At 41.3% G+C, this 23334-nt stretch overlaps 1 protein-coding gene and 1 long non-coding RNA gene across 5 annotated transcripts in view; both read left to right on the top strand.

The window, feature by feature from the left end:
- The first annotated feature begins 9141 nt into the window (after window positions 1–9141).
- LOC133620330 (uncharacterized) lies at window positions 9142–13389 on the top strand. Of its 2 annotated transcripts, XR_009817505.2 has the most exons (5): window positions 9144–10363; window positions 11097–11213; window positions 11586–11712; window positions 11793–11889; window positions 12488–13387. It is a non-coding gene; the product is annotated as an uncharacterized lncRNA (long non-coding RNA). The 2 variants fall into 2 exon arrangements; XR_009817504.2 differs by having other exon boundaries at window positions 9142–10363; window positions 11097–11712; window positions 12488–13389.
- Window positions 13390–15814: 2425 nt separating this feature from the next.
- The window catches only part of LOC133620329 (STAM-binding protein-like A), a 36264-nt gene continuing 28744 nt past the window's right edge, over window positions 15815–23334 (top strand). For all 3 annotated transcript variants that reach the window (XM_061981738.2, XM_061981737.2, XM_061981739.2), the window contains exons 1-2: window positions 15815–15936; window positions 20442–20666. In XM_061981738.2, the coding sequence (XP_061837722.2) occupies window positions 20464–20666 (203 nt within the window). In that variant the 5' untranslated portion in view covers window positions 15815–15936; window positions 20442–20463. The remainder of the gene's footprint in view (window positions 15937–20441; window positions 20667–23334) is intronic.

Below are 23334 nucleotides of genomic sequence, written 5' to 3'. Positions count from 1 at the left end.
GGTCCAAATGTTGATGACCCCTCCTTTTTCACACTTCTCTTCACTTTCTCCTCACTCAAACCACTGCTTGATTCCAGGAGGCGACCTCAACTTAGTATTTAATCCAAATATAGATTGGTCCAGAGAAGTGTTGGGACTAACGCGTTACTGTAACGCCGTTAGTTTCGGCGGTAACTAGTAATCTAACGCGTTATTTTTTATATTCAGTAACTCAGTTACCGTTACTACATGATGCGTTACTGCGTCATTTTACATTATTTTTTATGTAGTATCGGCTGGAAACATAGGATCTGAGTGTGTTTTATTACAGCGCTGCGGTGTCTTCCTTCTGTGTCACAAGAAAAAGAAGAGGCGTGCAGAGAAAAGGCGTGGTTAGGGGTGGGGGGGGGGGGGGGGGTGTAGTTGAGGGGCGCAGGGGAGACGTTCCTCCAGGGCCTATGTACTTCGGGGCTAACAACCTTCACTTTACCCGGATGATGCAAATGCATGTCAAGTTGATCAACAGATTGTATTATTCTCCAGTGCAATAACAGTACTGAAATGAAGTCTAAAAGGGCATTAATGGGAGCCTTAAAAAAAAAGGGGAAAAAAATAAGTAACTAAATAGTTACTTTTCACAGTAACGCATTACTTTTTGGTGTAAGTAACTGAGTTAGTAACTGAGTTACTTTTGAAATAAAGTAACTAGTTACTGGTTTTCAATAACTAACCCAACACTGGTCCAGAGTGAGTCTCAGTCAGCGGTAATACTTAAGCAATATATGAACGATTATGGTCTTTGCCATGCCTGGCGTTCTTATCACCGCACTCTTAGGGAATACACTTAATTTTCCCCAGTTCACCACTCATTCATTGACTACTTTTTAACAAGTAGCTCAATTTTATCTGACATCTCAAACATTCATATCCATCCTATCATCATCAGTGACCATGCACCTGTCTCACTCTCCCTCACTAACAAAACTATCACTGCACCTATAAAACAATGGAGACTTAATACATCATTACAATAGGACCCAGACTTCCTAAGCCATTTTGAGAAAGAATGGATAGATTTTTTAGATTTTAATGATCAAGCAGAAATCACGGCGTGCGTTCTCTGGGAGACTGGCGAAAGTAGTTATGCGTGGAAAAATTATTTCTTATTCATCATACAAGAAAAACAAGGAACGTTTATTAGAGCAGGAACTTGAAAAATGAAATAAAAATATTAGAAATAGCTTATGCTAACTCACAAAATGGAACAAACTGAGAAAACTCAAATTAGATTTAAGAGAAATAATTGATAAGAAAAGTAAATTCCTGCTCCAGAGGTTACACTTAGAAAAATTTGAACATGACAATAAACCAAGCAAATATTTGGCTAACCAACTAAAATTAAACAAAGAAAAAAACTCTGTACCATTCATTAAGGATTCAGCTGGGAACATTACGCGCGTTCCTGAGGATATTAACTCCATCTTTAGAGACTTTTACAGAAACTTGTATACACCCCAGATTGACCCATCTCTTTCAGACATTGAGACATTTCTCAATGGTGTAGACTTACCTAAATTAAATACAAGGCAGGTATCAAATTTAGATCTTGCTATTTCTGTAGATAAACTTCACGATGCTCTTCAATAGATGCCAAACAATAAATCACCAGGGCCAATGGGTTCCCTGTGGAGTTCTACAAAACATTCTGGTCACTGCTAGCTCTGATATTTACAAAAATGGCTTTAGAGATTAAAGAAAACTAATTTCTTCCTCCAAATATGAACTCTGCCACCATCAGTCTCTTGCTAAAACCTGATAAAGACCCAACACTTCCATCCCTGATTAATGCTGATCTTAATATGATCTGCAAAGTATTAGCTCAAAAATTTGAAAAAGTCACTCCATATATAGTACATCCTGATCAAAGAGAGACAATCGCCCAACAATGTTCGCCGTCTACTCAATGTGATAAGACTATTCTGTTATTCATGATCTAAAAACAGCTGTTGTTTCATTAGATGCTGAAAAAGCATTTGATAGAGTGAATTGGTATTTTCTTTTAGCTACTCTACAGAAATGTGGATTTGGAGACTCAATTTTAGCATGGATCAAGGTCCTATATAGTTTCCCTACAGCTTTGGTTAGAACGAACAGCCAAATCTCTCCAAGGTTTCATCTTATGAGGGGCACTAGCCAAGGGTGTCCACTTTCTCCGTCACTGTTTGCTATATTTATTAAACCTCTTGCAACCGCAATTCCACAGCATGCAAATATTAAAGGCATCCATATCTCAACCGTTCATCATAAAATAAGCCTTTATGCTGATGATGTATTACTTTTCTTACAAAATCCACATTTTTCTCTTCAAGATACTATCTCACTCATTAATAAATTCAGTTCTATTTCAGATTACTCCATCAATTGGTCCAAATCTACTGTATTACCAATTAATTTTGACTTTCAGAGCACCTCATCGATTCCACTGCACAAAGGGAACATTAAATACCTGGGTATCAATATTTCCTCCACATTGTCAGATCTGAATCGCTTGAATTACTCCCCAATCTTCAAATGGATTGAGGATGATCTGGCGCGTTGGAAGACACTGCCCATCTCACTTATGGGAAGGGTTTCTACCGTGAAAATGATGGTCTTGCCTAGGGTTAATTATCTCTTTTCAATGATTCCAACCAAACCTTCTCCAATCTGGTTTAAATCACGAGATTCACACATCAATCAGTTTCTTTGGAAAAGTAAACCAGCACGAATCAGCCTTAAAACTTTACAAAAACCCAAAGAATATGGGGCTCTAGAACTCCCAAACTTTTCCTATTACTTCCTTGCAAATAAACTACAATATATATTAAAATGGATCAACCCCACTTTATTGGATCATTTATGGTTAGAGATTGAACAATCACCAGAGGTGTGGACTCGAGTCACATGACTTGGACTCGAGTCAGACTCGAGTCATGAATTTGATGACTTTAGACTCGACTTGACAAAATGTAAAGAGACTTGCAACTCGACTTAGACTTTAACATCAATGACTTGTGACTTCACTTGGACTTGAGCCTTTTGAATTGACATGACTTGACATGACTTGCTACTTTCCCCAAAACCCAAAGATGAAAAAGTTATTCGGGAGCGCTCCGTATTTTTCATTGTGTACTTGTCTATCAGCGTTGCGTGTGTCAGCTGGTGTGGTCTCAGTACAACAGCCAATCAAATTAGATCTACTTTGTTTTCATCACACAGCATTCATCCAATCAAATTGCAGGACAACCAACGAAGAAGACATGTCCAAACCACACGCCAGTGAACAAAAAATGATACCTAAAATAATTTTGTTTGGGTATAAAAATTACGAGGTGGTCAACACAAAACGGTTTGCAGTATGCAACACATGCGGTTCGAAAATTACTGATGGAGAGGCAACAACTTCCAACTTCGTCCGGCATTTGAAGTTGCACAAAGAACGGTAAGTTTTGAATGTAAGATAACGTTTATTGGCAGTAACGTGACTTTTATTTGCTGTGTAGTTAAATCAGTGAGGCTGTAAACTCACTGCTAACGTTATAACGTTATTGCAAACACGGGAATCTGTTGCAGTTCACTACCTTATTCATACTTTTTGTTCAGTGATTTTTTTTTTAAGCAGGGTTACGTTAGTCAATATATCACACGTAACGTTAGACGGCGGTCAGCAGCACCGCGTATTTTAGCCACCTAAAAAAAGACAAAAATAGTAAAATAAAGGTCAGTTAAAATGTATACTATATTATGAATATATGTACCGTTTCAGCTAGCTTTCTGACATACTGTTGGTTGTTTACCTCAGTGGTCCCCAACCACCGGGCCGCGGCCCGGTACTGGTCCGTGGATCGATTGGTATCGGGCCGCACAAGAAATAAAATGTTTTTTTTAATTTTTTTTATTAAATCAACATAAAAAACACAAGATACACTTACAAGTAGTGCACCAACCCAAAACAACTCTCTCCCCCCTTTTGTTCTGGGCATTGAACATGAAGACTCTTCCTTCACTGTTCCGAGTGGCCATGAGAGTCTTGGCAGTGCCTGCCTCCAGTGCTCCAGTGGAGCGAGTTTTCAGCCATGGTGGCATCATACTACGCCCCCATCGTGCACAAATGACTGACAGACTCTTGGCTAATTTGGTCTTTTGCAGATGCAATGCAGCATAGGGCCCTGACATATAAAAAGTACAACTTTTTTGTTATGTTCACGTATATGTCATGTTTTTACAATGTTAACACTTTTGTACAAATAAGTACATTTGCACTTTATTTTTCAATGTGTTTGTTCTGTAAAGGAATGAGTTAATGTTTAAAATGACTGGTTAATATAGTGCTATTATAAAGTGCAATGTCAGCACAATTTTCTTTCCTGCAATTTAAAATGCACTTGTTTTAATAAATAAATACAGCGTTTGAAAAGCATACACAATCTGTGTTAATATATTAGTCTGTGGTTAAAAGGACTTGAAAGGACTCGAAACTCAAAATGCAGGACTTAGGACTTGACTTGAGACTTTCCAGTCTTGACTTTGGACTTGACTCGGGGCTTGCCTGTCTTGACTCGGGACTTGACTCGGACTTGAGGGCAAAGACTTGAGACTTACTTGTGACTTGCAAAACAATGACTTGGTCCCACCTCTGACAATCACTCAGGCAGAAGATCCCAATTTCTAACTTGCCCTTTATTAGCCAAATTCTCCGAAAACACACCTGCTTTAAAAGTATTAATATACGCACTACCTTGGTGGGAATTTTTGAAAATAACTGGGTCCCCGCTCAGTCCCTGCCAATTTACGCCTATTTGGAATAATCCTGATTTTCTGTTTAACAAGAAACCATTGAACTTTCCAGCATGGTATGATAAGGGAGTCAGATACCTTGGGATATCATCAATGGAAACCATTTTATCTCTTTTAATAGTTTAATAACACAATATGCAATAAATCCTAACAAATTCCTAGAATATATCTAGAATATATACAAATCAAATCTGTAATCAGCGCATGATTCAACAAAACAACATGAGAAAGTAATCCCACGACCGTTAAATTCTTCAAAACATCTGCCCCCAAAGCTTTATCCAAATGATATGCTCTCTTGTCAAAAATAGATTACACAATAGTTATCCCAACTTCCAAATGGCACTCAGACGTATCCACAAGCTGTGACCCAGAATTCTGGAAACAAATATGCTTCAATACCTCTTGTTTGATTAACAATCCAAATCTTCGACTGATTCAGCTCAAAATACTTTACAGAATACATTACACCGGTCTAAGAATGTATAAAATGGGTTTATGTACACTGCTCAGATAATAAGGTAGATAACTACTTCATTTACCATTTACATTCAATGTGCTCCCGTGATTAACTTTTGGCGTGGAGTGTGCAAGAACCTGTCATTCGCATTAGAGATTCCTATTCCCATCTCCCCCGCACTCTGCCTGTTGGGTGATCTCTCCGCAACTGATCTTGATATAAACAAAACATACCTCCTTATCAACGCATTAGACATCGCCAAGAAAACTATTCTCATGAATTGGAAATCAAAAAATTATTTATGTATAAACCTTTACAAAACCATTTTATTAGATTATGTAGTTCTGGAAAGAATGTCTGCTGAATCAAAACAACAACTGACAGAATTCCGATCTCTTTGGGCACCGCTAATTAATTTCCTGACCTGACTCCCATGGGGACAGGGCTGGGGCTCTGCCCCTAGGGTCCTGCTTCGTGGGTGGGGGGTATCGGGGGGCCGTGTGCTGCGGGGTCGGGTGGGCCTGGGGTGTCTTCCCTGGTTTCGGCCTGGCGGGCCAATCCTTGGGTGGTCTTGCGGTCGGGGGTGGATGGGGGTTCCTAGGCGCGGGTTGGGATGCGGGTGGAGCTGCGGGCGGCCGCCATGGGTCGGGTGGGGGGATGTCCCTCTCGTGGGTGGTTGGGCGGGGGGTTGCGCCCGGGGGGATGGGGGGTTTGCCGCTGTCGGGCTGGGGTCAGCTCGTGCCCCTCTGGCCTTTGGTTTCCTCCTTCCCCTGGGGCGCAGGGCGGGGTCTGCCCTGGGTCGCCCTGCGCTGCGGCTGTGCGGGCCCGCCTGGTGCCGGGTCGGGGGGTTGCTTACCTCCCTTGGTGGGTGCTGCCCAACTGTCCTGCGAAAGTCCTCCTCCTGTGTTTTTCTTCACCCTTATTTATTTATTTATTTTATTATCTATTTTATAAAAAAATTTATTCTGTTAAATTATATGTGTGTATATATGGGTGTGCGTGTATGTGTGTGTGTACGTTTGTATATATATGGTGAAATCTGCGTGTGTGTATTTATGTAGGTACGTATATATGTGTCGCTGCCCCGGTGTGCATTGCTGATCGCAGCAATGCACACCGTGGCCCCGTGCTGGGCGGTCCTGCGGCGGCCAACTTAGGTGGGGTGGCCTGGGGAAGGCCGCGTCGTGCTCTACGGGGATGGGGGGTGGGGTCGTGGGGGCCCGGTTGCTGGTGGGGCGGGGGCGGTCTTCCCGTCCGGTTGCAGGGAGTCTCTGGGGCCCCCGGGCGGGGCGTCCTGCCTTTCTGCCCGTGTGGGGTGTGGTCTCTCGCTGGCATGAGGGCTGGCTGTCCCCTGCTTCTCCCGTGCCTTGTCCTCTACCGGGCGCGTCTGTCTGCGACCTGCTGCTGGCTCTTCCGGGCGGAACGGTGGCCCTGGGGTTCCCGTCGCTGGCCGGCCTGGCTGCGTGGGGCCGGTGGTCCCTGGTTCCCTGGGCGCCACACCTGCTGTTTGTGGGTTGGGCTCTCTGGGTGGCTGGGGCCGTACTCTGGCTCCCACACACACTGGGAGTCAAATATATTGTACATACAAATACACATATATACTCACATACACACTGTTATTCATACATACAGTACATAGGTACCTACGCTCCCACATACATAGACAAATACAGTACATACCTACATACTCAAAGTTCGTACATCCACACGCACATTCACTGTACAAACATACATATACACATACTGTACATATACATTCACTGTACAAACATACATACAGTATACACTTACATGTACATATACATTCACTGTACAAACATACATATAGTGTACACATACTGTACGTATACATTCACTGTACAAACATACATATACACATACTGTACATATACAGTATGTACATTCACTGTACAAACATACATATACACATACTGTACATACTGTATACATTCACTGTACAAACGTACATATACACATACTGTACATATACATGCATACACTCATGCATATAATCACATTTCATCAAACATATATTAACGTTCTTGCAATCGGGTAAACTGGGTAACACATGGCACACTGACAAAGCTTAACCTATTGTTACTATAACAATCTACAAAGTTAATATAGCTGGCTTCTCTTTCTTCCCCTCCATGTATCTGCTTTCTTTTGTATCTCCAGTTATTACGTATATGTATTGTTGCATTTGAACAACTGTATTGTTGATAATAGAGGTAATTATTGGTATTATTCATTATCAATAGTGCTATTTCTATTGGTATTTGTACTGATCCATTTGTAGTGTAATAATGTTCATTGTCATTTCTGTATTATTATTTATTTCACTAACTGCTTCTTTGCTATCTCATCCATCCATTCATTTTCTACCGCTATCTCTTTTACTATCATATTTGTACATATCCTATTTGCTGAAGTTGTTTTATTGTTGTTGTAGTTGTTGTTATTATTGTTGTGTTTGCTGTTGTTGTTTTTGTCTCTCTGTCTTATCCCACTCTTGTCCCCATAATTTCCCCCTCTGTCTTCCTTTTTTTCTCTTTCTATCCCCTCCTGCTCCGGCCCGGCTGCACCAAATAATAATATAAATATACTTAATAAAGTCAAATACAAACAGGAACTCCAAACAGGAAACAGGAAGCCAGTTCAGTTTTAGTTTCGTTCTACATAGCCTTCCCTAAGCTTTAATGCATTTTCTTAGGGGCACTCACTTTTTCTTTATTCCATCCATCCATCTTCTTCCGCTTACCCGAGGTCGGGTCGCGGGGGTAGCAGCCTAAACAGGGAAGCCCAGACTTTCCTCTCCCCAGCCACTTCGTCCAGCCCTTCCCGGGGGATCCCGAGGCGTTCCCAAGCCAGCTGGGAGACATAGTCTTCCCAACGTGTCCTGGGTCTTCCCCGTGGCCTCCTACCGGTCGGACGTGCCCTAAACACCTCCCTAAGGAGGCGTTCGGGTGGCATCCTGACCAGATGCCAGAACCACCTCATCTGGCTCCTCTCGATGTGGAGGAGCAGTGGCTTTACTTTGAGTTCCCCCCGGATGACAGAGCTTCTCACCCTATCTCTAAGGGAGAGCCCCGCCAACCGGCGGAGGAAACTCATTTCGGCCGGTTGTACCCGTGATCTTGTCCTTTCAGTCATAACCCAAAGCTCTTGACCATAGGTGAGGATGGGAATGTAGATCGACCGGTAAATTGAGAGTTTTGCCTTCCGGCTTAGCTCCTTCTTCACCACAACGGATCGATACAGCGTCCGCATTACTGAAGACGTCGCACCGATCCGCCTGTCGATCTCACGATCCACTCTTCCCTCACTCGTGAACAAGACTCTGAGGTACTTGAACTCCTCCACTTGGGGCAAGATCTCCTCCCCAACCCGGAGATGGCACTCCACCCTTTTCCGGGCGAGAACCATGGACTCGGATTTGGAGGTGCTGATTCTCATCCCAGTCGCTTCACACTCAGCTGCGAACCGATCCAGTGAGAGCTGAAGATCCTGGCCAGATGAAGCCATCAGGACCACATCATCTGCAAAAAGCAGAGACCTAATCCTGCAGCCACCAAACCGGATCCCCTCAACGCCTTGACTGCGCCTAGAAATTCTGTCCATAAAAGTTATGAACAGAATCGGTGACAAAGGGCAGCCTTGGCGGAGTCCAACCCTCACTGGAAACGTGTCCGACTTACTGCCGGCAATGCGGACCAAGCTCTGACACTGATCATATAGGGAGCGGACCGCCACAATCAGACAGTCCGATACCCCATACTCTCTGAGCACTCCCCACAGGACTTCCCGAGGGACACGGTCGAATACCTTCTCCAAGTCCACAAAGCACATGTAGACTGGTTGGGCAAACTCCCATGCACCCTCAAGGACCCTGCCGAGAGTATAGAGCTGGTCCACAGTTCCACGACCAGGACGAAAACCACACTGTTCCTCCTGAATCCGAGGTTTGACTATCCGGCGTAGCCTCCTCTCCAGTACACCTGAATAGACCTTACCGGGAAGGCTGAGGAGTGTGATCCCACAATAGTTAGAACACACCCTCCGGTTCCCCTTCTTAAAGAGAGGAACCACCACCCCGGTCTGCCAATCCAGAGGTACCTCCCCCGATGTCCATGTGATGCTGCAGAGTCTTGTCAACCAAGACAGCCCCACAGCATCCAGAGCCTTAAGGAACTCCGGGCGGATCTCATCTACTCCCGGGGCCTTGCCACTGAGGAGCTTTTTAACTACCTCAGCAACCTCAGCCCCAGAAATGGGAGAGCCCACCACAGATTCCCCAGGCACTGCTTCCTCATAGGAAGACGTGTTGGTGGGATTGAGGAGGTCTTCGAAGTATTCCCTCCACCGATCCACAACATCTGCAGTCAAGGTCAGCAGAACACCATCTTCACCATACACGGTGTTGATAGTGCACTGCTTCCCCTTCCTGAGGCGGCGGATGGTGGTCCAGAATCGCTTCGAAGCCGCCCGGAAGTCGTTTTCCATGGCTTCCCCGAACTCCTCTCATGTTCGAGTTTTTGCCTCCGCGACCGCTGAAGCCGCACACCGCTTGGCCTGTCGGTAGCTGTCCGCTGCCTCAGGAGTCTTATGAGCCAAAAGAACCCGATAGGACTCCTTCTTCAGCTTGACGGCATCCCTCACCGCCGGTGTCCACCAACGAGTTGTAGGATTACCGCCACGACAGGCACCAACTACCTTGCGGCCACAGCTCCAATCAGCCGCCTCAACAATAGAGGTGCGGAACATGCACTGTAAAAAGTCTTTCAGTGGAATTGTCCATTCTACTTTATTTTTAAAAGTATATTTATTCCAATAAATCAATTTATTTTTATTTTTAGAGTTTTTGAGTTATCTCTAAGTAAAAAGTGTGAATATTTTCGTAACTTAATTTTTTATGTGATAAAATTAATTTTATTGGACTTCCAACATAAATTGATTTAGCAAAACTCAGTTCAAAGGTTTATATCAGACCTAAAACGTCAGGACCCGCCCACCTGCATGCGGCTGTGGAAGAACAAGCCCAGACACGTTTCTTCACGGAGAACAAGGAAAACACTTTACCGAACTCATGTAAGTAACAATTTATATTGTTAAAATAAGCGGTAGAAAATGGATGGATGGATGGAAGTCAGTATTTGCCAGGATTTAAATGTATACATTTTCAAAAGCATGGTTCAATGTTATATTTAGTTTACTACTTTTCCCGCCGACCGCCATTTCGAATGTGCTCTTACCTCCAACAGCTCATTAACTTCAACCAAACATTGTTTATAGCTGTGAAGTTTATAATTAGCGTTTTCTTTGCGTGGTAGTTTAATATTTTATTCTTCAGTTTATAAGCAGCCACATTAGAGCTGCTTCACTAGCTTGCATTCATAGTTGCTAGCAGCTAGCTAGGTACACTTGACAGAGCTATCTGAAGCCCCCTCAGACCTGCTGTCCATGCACACTCCTAGGCAAAACGCTACTCTTGTAAGAATAACACTCATTGTGTAAGTCTCAATCTCAACATCCCCCCCCCCCCCCCCCCCCCCCCCCAAAAAAAAATCTCACCAGTAGTCACCATTTAAAGGGTAAATTTTCAAATTTTTCTTCCGTGGGGGCATGCCCCTAGACCCCCCTACTGTTGCTAGGTTACCAACTTAGACCACCGTGGCTACAAAAAAATCTAGAGGAAATACTGCAAACGAGTATATTAGGGTGTAAAAAAAAACGATATAAAGGGCTTTCACCAGGCTTATATATCCAAGAGGTTAGACATGAACCATAACTTGTCTTTTTTGTTCTCTCTCTCCAATGACAGATGGGATGGCCCTGTAAGTTGTGCAGCACTGTTGTACCAACCAAGAGTGACATTTTAAAGCATTACAGACTGCAACATGGGACCTTTGGACACAGCCATTCCTTGCCTTGCATTCATGTAGGTTGCCCATGCTCTTATACATCCCTTCGCTCTCATCTGTCAAGATGCTAGACTTCTCCTCTCTGACACCACCGCCAGAGAGTCTAGCTCCACTCCCACCACGTTACTGGCCTTCTCTACCAACTTGTCCAGTCTGTTTGCGTCCCTCGCTCTCAGCCCGCTGCCCCAGCAGGCCACGGCGTACAAGAAGGCGCCTGCCACCACCGACTCGTAGAATATCTTTTATTCTATTCTATTCTATTATCATTCTATTTTTCCTGACCAAGTTTCCATTGTGACTTGGACATGACATACTAGACTCACTTTTTGCCTGAAAATGTATACTAATACCCTTAATATCAGTAACGGTCAACATTTGCTGTCTTACAGATTAATGAAGCGGAATCAACATTTATGTCCCAACTGGACAGGTACACGCCAAAGCTCCTGGAGCTCTTCAGTGCAAAAGAAGGAGTGACTGCAGTGCATCAAGAACTTGTTGATGGAACTGATACAGGTGGGTTAAAAGTGGTTTAAAAGTTTAAACTGAATTTGCCAACAAAATTCATTTATTTATTATTATTCTCTTAACTCTAGGACCCAAGTGCCTCTGCAGTGAAGAAGAGAGATGTAACTGTGAGATGCCTCATAGAGTACATGGGAGAGAGTGGACAGGAGCTAATCTCTGACTACTGTAAGTATTGTTTAAAAGCAGGTTTGGATCAGTCTGATGTACAAGCTTAAATTGGGTTTACTTTTATGTGAACTGACTGAACCAGCAGTTGTCAGGTGGAGGTCGAGCATGCAGCTAGTTGGCAAGAGCCCCAGGATAGCCAATTAGCATAGCACCACAGAGTGATGCCTTTCTGTCTTGTGTTTCTGTTTGCCCTAAAAAAACAATGCAAACAAAAAATACTCCCCTTAAACAAGCATTAAAACATTTACTCTACATATATATATATATATATATATATATATATATATATATATATATATATATATATATATATATATATATATATAACATATTACTGTTTGTTTGTTTGTTTTAATTTCTGGTGGTTCTATTCAGGTTTTTTATATGCAAATTAGAAATGCCAATAAAAAACATGTGGCTGGAAATGCATCTATTGTACCAAGTTTAATGTACAAGATCTCAAATTAGAATTCAAAAGTTTTCAAAATGGTCTTCACAAAAGTAATCATTATCTGAATTAAATCACACAACTTATATTACTGTAAATATAAAATTAGATGTTTGTGTTTTTAATTACTGTTTTTGTATCTCAAAGGGAACTGCAGAGACCGCTGTTCATGAGGACCTGGAAATGAAGAATATGAGCATCTACATCTGTCGTGAGCCAAATGCAGTAGGAATCATCATTGAGGGAGTACCAGTCCTTACTCATCTTGGAAACCTGGTCAAAGCATGCTGCCTACTTCTGGGGTTGACGTATGCACTTAATCTTGAGTATCCATCCAAACTTTCCAAAACATTTGAGGTGTTTCAAAGACTTTTTGTGGGACTTGACACACTGCGCCCAAAACCAACCCCCAAATTCATGACTCTCAAAAACAAGCTTCTAGCTTAGGCAGTGAGCCATGACTGTCAGCTTGCACTTTTGAACAGCTATGTTCTTGTGTCTGTTCAAAATCATTATACATTGTTCATTGAGTGGAATTCTTCAGAATGTTGTAACGGTTTGTCCTGTTCAGGTTTTATACAAAGCTCCAGGTCATCGTTTCTGGTGTGTAAATTAAGTTTTTTTATGTTTTATACACACTAAATTGCCCTACTGTGAAGCTCCAGCTGGTCAGAAGGAGGGATCTGTGAGTTGTTTAAGTTAAAATGTTTCAAAATATACACACTGAAAGACACTACAGTGAAGGTGTTCTGCTTGTGAATTGTTACAGAAGTACAGATAATCTTAATGTTAAATTGTTTTAGCAAGAAACTGTACTGTGAATGTTCTAAGTAAAACTTGAGATGCTGAGGTCATGCATTCTTTTATGCACTAAATACTGATGTTCTTGACTGTTAATACTGTCCAGTTTATTGACAGGTTTGGATATGGCTTGTGAAAATGTTTTAATATGTATACGGTTAAAAAAAGAAAACTACTGTGAAGGTGTTCTATACAACACTTTAAAAAGTTGAGGTCATGCATTCTTGTATAATATGGATGTTGACTGTTCATACTGTCCATCTCATTGCCACTGTTTTTATATGGTAATGATTTAATAAAGGTTGGAATTTGATATGTCTTGATTTTTTTATTATTACTCTAAGTAATTATTTTAAGCAGTTTCCATTTTCAAAACAAAGAAAGGGTAAGTTGGTCAAAATTAATAAAATTGAGTACAAAAATTATTTTTTCATTTAAATGTTACTTATTTTTAATTAAGTCTTGTGTGTTTAATATGCTGATGGTTTTTTTTACATTGATTTTACTCAATTTCTTGGCTTTTTCTGTAAACGCAACTTAATCTTTTTGCATAAATCGAAATGCATATTATTAAGTTCTACTTACTCAAAATACCAATTAGTTGACTAAACTAACAAAAATTGCTTGGAAAATGTTGCCTTATTTTTATTGAGTTAGATCTAGGCAACAGTTTTTACAGTGTGGTCCACTCGGACTCAATGTCCAGCACCTCCCTCGTGACATGTTCAAAGTTCTTCCGGAGGTGGGAATTGAAACTCTCTCTGACAGGAGACTCTGCCTCTGACTTTTTCTTTATTTTTGGTTTAAAAATGACATACCTTTTTACCTGCATATTGGGATCACAACAAAGCATGTTCCCAAATTAGCTACCTGCTGCCACCTACTGATCTGGAAGAGTATAACATGGTTAGTCTGCCGACACTCAACAACAACACATTATTTGAAGATTAGAATTACTGCTTTGCAAAAAAAAAATTTGGACTTACACTTACACAAACTTTAATGATCCACAAAGGAACATTTTCCACACAGTAGCTCAGTTACAAAGGATGGAAAGGATGAAGAGGGAAAGGATCGTGCACACAAGGGCACAAAAAGAGGGCGAAAACAAAAGGTATAAAGTAGACTTAAAATGTACCAACTTTTAACCCAAGTAGGTAAAATTAGATCATCTCCCACCATACTTGCCAACCTTGAGACCTCCGATTTCGGGAGGTGGGGGTGGGGGCGTGGTTGGGGGCGTGGTTAAGAGGGGAGGAGTATATTGACAGCTAGAATTCACCAAGTCAAGCATTCCATACACACACATATATATATATATATACACACACATATATATATATATATATATATATATATATATATATATATATGTATATATTTATATATATATATATATATATATATATACATATATATATACACATCCTGAAAATATGCAAACAAAACTGTTGATACTTCAAACTTGCATAAATAAATCTTAATATAACATAACTTGGCTTCTGAGAGCTTCAAAATGTAATGAATAAAATGCTAAAGTTGTTGATAAACAAGCAATTATTTTAATTTATTTTAATTTTAATTTTTATTTTAATAATTAGATATGGTCATTTTAAATTAATTATTATGATCATTTAAAATTAATTATTTCAAACATGTTTATTTAAATGTATAATTCTATGGCTGGATGTAATAAGGAGTCAGAAAAAATACAAATAAAAATACAATTAATTTTGATGTTTTTAGGAAAATATAGTAAAAATGTTTGTTTTTTTTTAAATTAACAAATATATTTATTTGTAGGTAAGATAAACATAATAATACAATTTATCTCTAGTCTGGATGATTTAGTTCTTATCACCCTGTTGTCCTCCCGTCATGAAAAAAGGCTGCCCTCACTCAGGTCTGCATGGAGCTGGAGGGGGCGTGGCCTCCAGGTCTGGTTAAAAACCGGGAGATTTTCGGGAGAATATTTGTCCCGGGAGGTTTTCGGGAGAGGCGCTGAATTTCGGGAGTCTCCCGGAAAATTCGGGAGTGTTGGCAAGTATGTCTCCCACATCACACCAGACCATGTGTCACTCACTGGTGTTCCGCGGCACAGTGGTTGAAACACACTGCTTCATACAAACGTTCTTTATGTGCACCGCGCCAAGACTGAAAAGAGCACGCCCACAACAACAACGTGATGACGTCGCACGTTTTGGTAACGTCACACCCGCTTCCTCATTAACAATACACAAATACAAGAAAAGTAAGTTACTGTCAGGGCGCAATAAAAATAGAAAGCTTAACAATGTCTCAAAAACACAAGACACAAAAATGGCGTTTAGTTGAATACAACTACAAGTCCTATTTATAAACAGAAATGTAGCTGATTTTTCTGATATATTTGAGTTATTAATTTTCAAAAGCTTTATGAATACACACTATACTGGCAGTCAAATATACTAGTAGTCTTTTGGAAAAAAAATATTTTGCAGATTTTCCAGAAATAGTTTGTTTTTAATTTTGAATAGCCTTATTAAAAGTTGATGACACGCAGACGTCTACAAATATTACATTTACAGTATAAGACTAAAACAATATTCGTGTATTGTTGTTCTCAATCAGTACTATTTCAAAATAAGTGTGTAATAATATTTCTATTCAACTAACCCACTTCCGCCCGCTGGCCTCACGTGACTGCGGAAGCCGGAAGTGGTTGTGATTGCGGAAGTGTTCTTTCGTCGAGTCCAACTTCAGGACGCTGCCATTCTTCTTTGTGCGACATCTTCCTTCATGTAGGAGCTGACCGGGTAAGAAGGATTCTGCTCCAAGATGGAACGCGATGCTTCCTTGTGCGAGCTAACTGCGGCTAACGTAGAGCTACGGCAGGCGCACATTCAAGTGTGTTCAAGCCCACACATCGTCGTTAATCAGCTCATTTTAAAGCTGAATTACACTTTACATGTTGAGTTAGACGTTTGACTTTGTTCAATGACACACTTAAATGAGACATTTGGAGCACCATGACACGTCAATAAATGCGTCTCTAGTTATCATTACGTATATGTATTGTTGCATTTGAACAACTGTATTGTTGATAATAGAGGTAAATTATTGTTATTGTTCATTATCAATAGCGCTATTTCTATTGGTATTTGTATTGATCCATTTGTAGTGTAATAATCATTGTCATTTCTGTATTACTACTTATTTCACTAACTGCTTCTTTGCTATCACTTTTACCATCATATTTGTACATATACTATTTGCTGGTGTTGCTCTATTGTTGTTATTGTTGTGTTTGCTGTGGTTGTTGTTGTCTCTGTCTAATGCCCCTCTTGTCCCCACAATTTCCCCCTCTGTCTTCCTTTTTTTCCTCTTTCTATCCCCTCCTGCTCCGGCCCGGCTGCACCAAATAATAATATAAATACATTTAATAAAGTCAAATAAAGATAAGACTACAAGAGAAGTATCCCACACTTCTCTTTTGTAAAGTACATTTGAACAGCCGATATGGGCATCTACATCAACTATATGATTTGCCTGAGAAACTGGACAGGACAAAAAAAAATGCGTTTCATACAGTGTGCTCGTTAATGTTCAACATTATGTTCTTAAAACACTCATTTGTCCACACGGTTACGTCTTACAAAACTCCTCATTTGTCCACAGACTCTGGATTTATTTTAGGTTGGTGAGAAAAACTGCAATCTATCTCAAAGCTGGGGATAGCATTTTAAAGACTTTGGAAATAAGAGAAGACAAAATAAGTAGGAGATGTCTCAAGGCAGCACGGTGGGACAAGGTAGTCCTGAGTTAAATCCCGGGCTCGGGATCTTTCTGTTTGGAGTTTGCATGTCATCCCCGTGACTGCGTGGGTTCCCTCCGGGTACTCCGGCTTCCTCCCACCTCCAAAGACATGCACCTGGGGATAGGTTGATTGGCAACACTAAATTGGCCCTAGCGTGTGAATGTGAGTGTGAATGTTGTCTGTCTATCTGTGTTGGCCCTGTGATGAGGTGGCGACTTGTCCAGGGTGTACACCGCCTTCCGCCCGAATGCAGCTGAGATAGGCTCCAGCACCACCCGCGACCCTAAAAGGGACAAGCAGTAGAAAATGGATGGATGTCTCAAAATCTCATCAGGAGTCCCGACAAAACCCCAAAATGGCAGAACTTTTTTTTTTTTTTAAACCTTTTTTTGCTAAAATATCATAAGGGGGAGCCTTAAATTAAATATAAAACAACTGTCTTGCTTCAACAGCCCAATACTGGTCTTTTTGTATATACTTGTAATGTAATATATGCTAATACAATATAATGTATGTTATATACTGTATATATAATATGTAAGTATTACATATGTTATATATATATATTGCTACTATGGTAAATTTTTAGTCAACCTTTTATTTTCGCCCTCTTTTTGTGCCCTTGTGTGCATTATCCTTTCATCCTTTGTAAGTGACTCCTGTGTGGAACTATTTCCCTTTCCATCATTTGTAAGTGACTCTTGTGTGGAACTATTTCCCTTTCCATCCTTTGTAAGTGACTCCTGTGTGGAACCATTTCCCTTTCCATCCTTTGTAAGTGACTCCTGTGTGGAACTATTTCCCTTTCCATCCTTTGTAAGTGACTCCTGTGTGGAACCATTTCCCTTTCCATCATTTGTAAGTGACTCCTGTGTGGAACCATTTCCCTTTCTATCATTTGTAAGTGACTCCTGTGTGGAACCATTTCCCTTTCCATCCTTTGTAAGGGACTCCTGTGTGGAACTATTTCCCGTTCCATCCTTTGTAAGACTCCTGTGTGGAACCATTTCCCTTTCCATCCTTTGTAAGTGACTCCTGTGTGGAACCAGTTTTTCTAAGTCTAGTTTTGCAAGGTGACGTGAATTGTTTTTGAATCATTTCTTTTGTTGATTTGAATTATCCTAAAGAGACATGTGTGACCTACATTTTGGAAAGTCATCTTCCAAATATGGTCACTTCCTTTTTGTTTGTCATCAATCATGAAATCAAGTTAGTTACCTCAAGAAAATCACTTCATTCTTGAATGTATTGAGTGAAAGAGTTGGGGGTGTAGGCTGAGTGAATGGATGAAAATCACTTCATTCTTGAATGTATTGAGTGAATGAGTTGGGGTGTAGGCTGAGTGAATGGATGAAAATCACTTCATTCTTTAATGTATTGAGTGAATGAGTTGGGGGTGTAGGCTGAGTGAATGGATGAAAATCACTTCATTCTTGAATGTATTGAGTGAACGAGTTGGGGGTGTAGGCTGAGTGAATGGATGAAAATCACTTCATTCTTGAATGTATTGAGTGAATGAGTTGGGGGTGTAGGCTGAGTGAATGGATGAAAATCACTTCATTCTTGAATGTATTGAGTGAATGTAGTTGGGGGTGTATGCTGAGTGAATGGATGAAAATCACTTCATTCTTGAATGTATTGAGTGAATGAGTTGGGGGTGTAGGCTCAGTGAATGGATGAAAATCACTTCATTCTTGAATGTATTGAGTGAATGAGTTGGGGGTGTAGGCTGAATGAATGGATGAAAATCACTTAATTCTTGAATGTATTGAGTGAATGAGTTGGGGGTGTATGCTGAGTGAATGGATGAAAATCACTTCATTCTTGAATGTATTGAGTGAATGAGTTGGGGGTGTATGCTGAGTGAATGGATGAAAATCACTTCATTCTTGAATGTATTGAGTGAATGAATTGGGGGTGTAGGCTGAGTGAATGGATGAAAATCACTTCATTCTTGAATGTATTGAGTGAATGAGTTGGGGGTGTAGGCTGAGTGAATGGATGAAAATCACTTCATTCTTGAATGTATTGAGTGAATGAGTTGGGGGTGTATGCTGAGTGAATGGATGAAAATCACTTAATTCTTGAATGTATTGAGTGAATGAGTTGGGGGTGTAGGCTGAGTGAATGGATGGAAATCACTTCATTCTTTAATGTATTGAGTGAATGAGTTGGGGATGTAGATGAGTGAATGGATGAAAATCACTTCATTCTTGAATGTATTGAGTGAATGAGTTGGGGGTGTAGGCTGAGTGAATGGATGAAATCACTTCATTCTTGAATGTATTGAGTGAATGAGTTGGGGGTGTATGCTGAGTGAATGGATGAAAATCACTTCATTCTTGAATGTATTGAGTGAATGAGTTGGGGGTGTAGGCTCAGTGAATGGATGAAAATCACTTCATTCTTGAATGTATTGAGTGAATGAGTTGGGGGTGTAGGCTGAATGAATGGATGAAAATCACTTAATTCTTGAATGTATTGAGTGAATGAGTTGGGGGTGTATGCTGAGTGAATGGATGAAAATCACTTCATTCTTGAATGTATTGAGTGAATGAGTTGGGGGTGTAGGCTGAGTGAATGGATGAAAATCACTTCATTCTTGAATGTATTGAGTGAATGAGTTGGGGGTGTATGCTGAGTGAATGGATGAAAATCACTTCATTCTTGAATGTATTGAGTGAATGAATTGGGGGTGTAGGCTGAGTGAATGGATGAAAATCACTTCATTCTTGAATGTATTGAGTGAATGAGTTGGGGGTGTAGGCTGAGTGAATGGATGAAAATCACTTCATTCTTGAATGTATTGAGTGAATGAGTTGGGGGTGTATGCTGAGTGAATGGATGAAAATCACTTAATTCTTGAATGTATTGAGTGAATGAGTTGGGGGTGTAGGCTGATTGAATGGATGGAAATCACTTCATTCTTGAATGTATTGAGTGAATGAGTTGGGGGTGTATGCTGAGTGAATGGATGAAAATCACTTAATTCTTTAATGTATTGAGTGAATGAGTTGGGGGTGTAGGTGAGTGAATGGATGAAAATCACTTCATTCTTGAATGTATTGAGTGAATGAGTTGGGGGTGTAGGCTGAGTGAATGGATGAAATCACTTCATTCTTGAATATATTGAGTGAATGAGTTGAGGGTGTAGGCTGAGTGAATGGATGAAAATCACATCACTTCATTCTTGAATGTATTGAGTGAATGAGTTGGGGGTGTAGGCTGAGTGAATGGATGAAAATGACTTAATTCTTGAATGTATTGAGTGAATGAGTTGGGGTGTAGGCTGAGGGAATGGATGAAAATCACTTCATTCTTGAATGTATTGAGTGAATGGATGAAAAAGGCCATTTAGCGTGAATAATGGTGCGTTAGTTTGATATGATCTGACCAGAGTGGAGTTTTCTGTGGATGTTCCTGGGGAGCGCCACAAAACAATGGAGGTCAGGACTGTTGACAAACATGTGAAGTGTAATCATGTGATTAATGTCTCACCTTCAGTCTTCCACCTTGGAGCGCGGCCATGGCGGACCCCAATGACGTCAGTCTGCAGCCCGAGGAGCGAGTCCGCATCCTGATCAAGAAGGGCAGCTCAGTGGAGATCAACGAGCAGGTGCCCCCCCGACGCTACTTCCGCTCTGGCATGGAGATGATCCGCATGGCCCACGTCTACGCTGAGGAGGGCAACATCGAGCACGCCTTTGTCCTCTACAACAAGTACATCACGTGAGTTACTCACCTTAGTCCTCTACAACACATGCGTCATCTTAGTCCTCTAAAACACATGCATCACCTTAGTCCTCTACAACACATGCATCATCTTAGTCCTCTACAACACATGCATCACCTTAGTCCTCTACAACAAATGCATCACCTTAGTCCTCTACAACACATGCATCATCTTAGTCTTCTGCAACACATGCATCACCTTAGTCCTCTACAACACATGCATCACCTTTGTCCTCTACAACACATGCATCACCTTAGTCCTCTACAACACATGCATCATCTTAGTCCTCTACAACACATGCATCACCTTAGTCCTCTACAACACATGCGTCACCTTTGTCCTCTACAACACATGCGTCACCTTTGTCCTCTACAACACATGTGTCACCTTAGTCCTCTACAACACGTGTCACCTTAGTCCTCTACAACACGTGTCACCTTAGTCCTCTACAACACATGCATCAACTTAGTCCTCTACAACACATGCATCATCTTAGTCTTCTGCAACACATGCATCACCTTAGTCCTCTACAACACATGCATCACCTTTGTCCTCTACAACACATGCATCATCTTAGTCCTCTACAACACATGCATCACCTTAGTCCTCTACAACACATGCGTCACCTTTGTCCTCTACAACACATGCGTCACCTTTGTCCTCTACAACACATGCATCACCTTAGTCCTCTACAACACATGCATCACCTTAGTCCTCTACAACACATGCATCACCTTAGTCCTCTACAACACATGCATCACCTTAGTCCTCTACAACACATGCATCATCTTAGTCCTCTACAACACATGCATCATCTTAGTCCTCTACAACACATGCATCACCTTAGTCCTCTACAACACATGCATCATCTTAGTCCTCTACAACACATGCGTCACCTTTGTCCTCTACAACACATGCGTCACCTTTGTCCTCTACAACACATGCGTCACCTTAGTCCTCTACAACACATGCGTCACCTTAGTCCTCTACAACACATGCATCACCTTAGTCCTCTACAACACATGCATCATCTTAGTCCTCTACAACACATGCATCATCTTAGTCCTCTACAACACATGCATCACCTTAGTCCTCTACAACACATGCGTCACCTTAGTCCTCTACAACACATGCGTCACCTTAGTCCTCTACAACACATGCGTCACCTTAGTCCTCTACAACACATGCGTCACCTTAGTCCTTTACAACACATGTGTCACCTTAGTCCTCTACAACACATTCATCATCTTAGTCCTCTACAACACATGCATCACCTTTGTCCTCTACAACACATGCATCATCTTAGTCCTCTACAACACATGCATCACCTTAGTCCTCTACAACACATGCGTCACCTTTGTCCTCTACAACACATGCGTCACCTTTGTCCTCTACAACACATGCATCACCTTAGTCCTCTACAACACATGCATCACCTTAGTCCTCTACAACACATGCATCACCTTAGTCCTCTACAACACATGCATCATCTTAGTCCTCTAAAACACATGCATCATCTTAGTCCTCTACAACACATGCATCACCTTAGTCCTCTACAACACATGTATCACCTTGGTCTTCTACAACACATGCATCACCTTAGTTCTCTACAACACATGCGTCACCTTAGTCCTCTACAACACATGCGTCACCTTAGTCCTCTACAACACATGCGTCACCTTAGTCCTCTACAACACATGCATCACCTTAGTCCTCTACAACACATGCATCATCTTAGTCCTCTACAACACATGCATCATCTTAGTCCTCTACAACACATGCATCACCTTAGTCCTCTACAACACATGCGTCACCTTAGTCCTCTACAACACATGCGTCACCTTAGTCCTCTACAACACATGCGTCACCTTAGTCCTCTACAACACATGCGTCACCTTAGTCCTTTACAACACATGTGTCACCTTAGTCCTCTACAACACATTCATCATCTTAGTCCTCTACAACACATGCATCACCTTAGTCCTCTACAACACATGCGTCACCTTAGTCCTCTACAACGCATGCATCACCTTAGTCCTCTACAACACATGCATCACCTTAGTCCTCTACAACACATGCATCACCTTAGTCCTCTACAACACATGCATCATCTTAGTCCTCTACAACACATGCATCACCTTATTCCTCTACAACACATGCATCATCTTAGTCCTCTACAACACATGCATCACCTTAGTCCTCTACAACACATGCGTCACCTTAGTCCTCTACAACTCATGCGTCACCTTAGTCCTCTACAACACATGCGTCACCTTAGTCCTCTACAACACATGCATCACTTTAGTCCTTTACAACACATGTGTCACCTTAGTCCTCTAAAACACATTCATCATCTTAGTCCTCTACAACACATGCATCACCTTAGTCCTCTACAACACATGCATCACCTTAGTCCTCTACAACACATGCGTCACCTTAGTCCTCTACAACACATGCGTCACCTTAGTCCTCTACAACACATGCGTCACCTTAGTCCTCTACAACACATGCGTCACCTTAGTCCTTTACAACACATGAGTCACCTTAGTCCTTTACAACACATGTGTCACCTTAGTCCTCTACAACACATTCATCATCTTAGTCCTCTACAACACATGCATCACCTTAGTCCTTTACAACACATGCATCACCTTAGTCCTTTAC

Source organism: Nerophis lumbriciformis, linkage group LG24 (genome assembly GCF_033978685.3).
Source record: "Nerophis lumbriciformis linkage group LG24, RoL_Nlum_v2.1, whole genome shotgun sequence".
Lineage (NCBI taxonomy): Eukaryota > Metazoa > Chordata > Actinopteri > Syngnathiformes > Syngnathidae > Nerophis > Nerophis lumbriciformis.
Note: the sequence above shows the minus strand (reverse complement) of the source record. Positions and strands in the feature narration are given on the sequence as shown.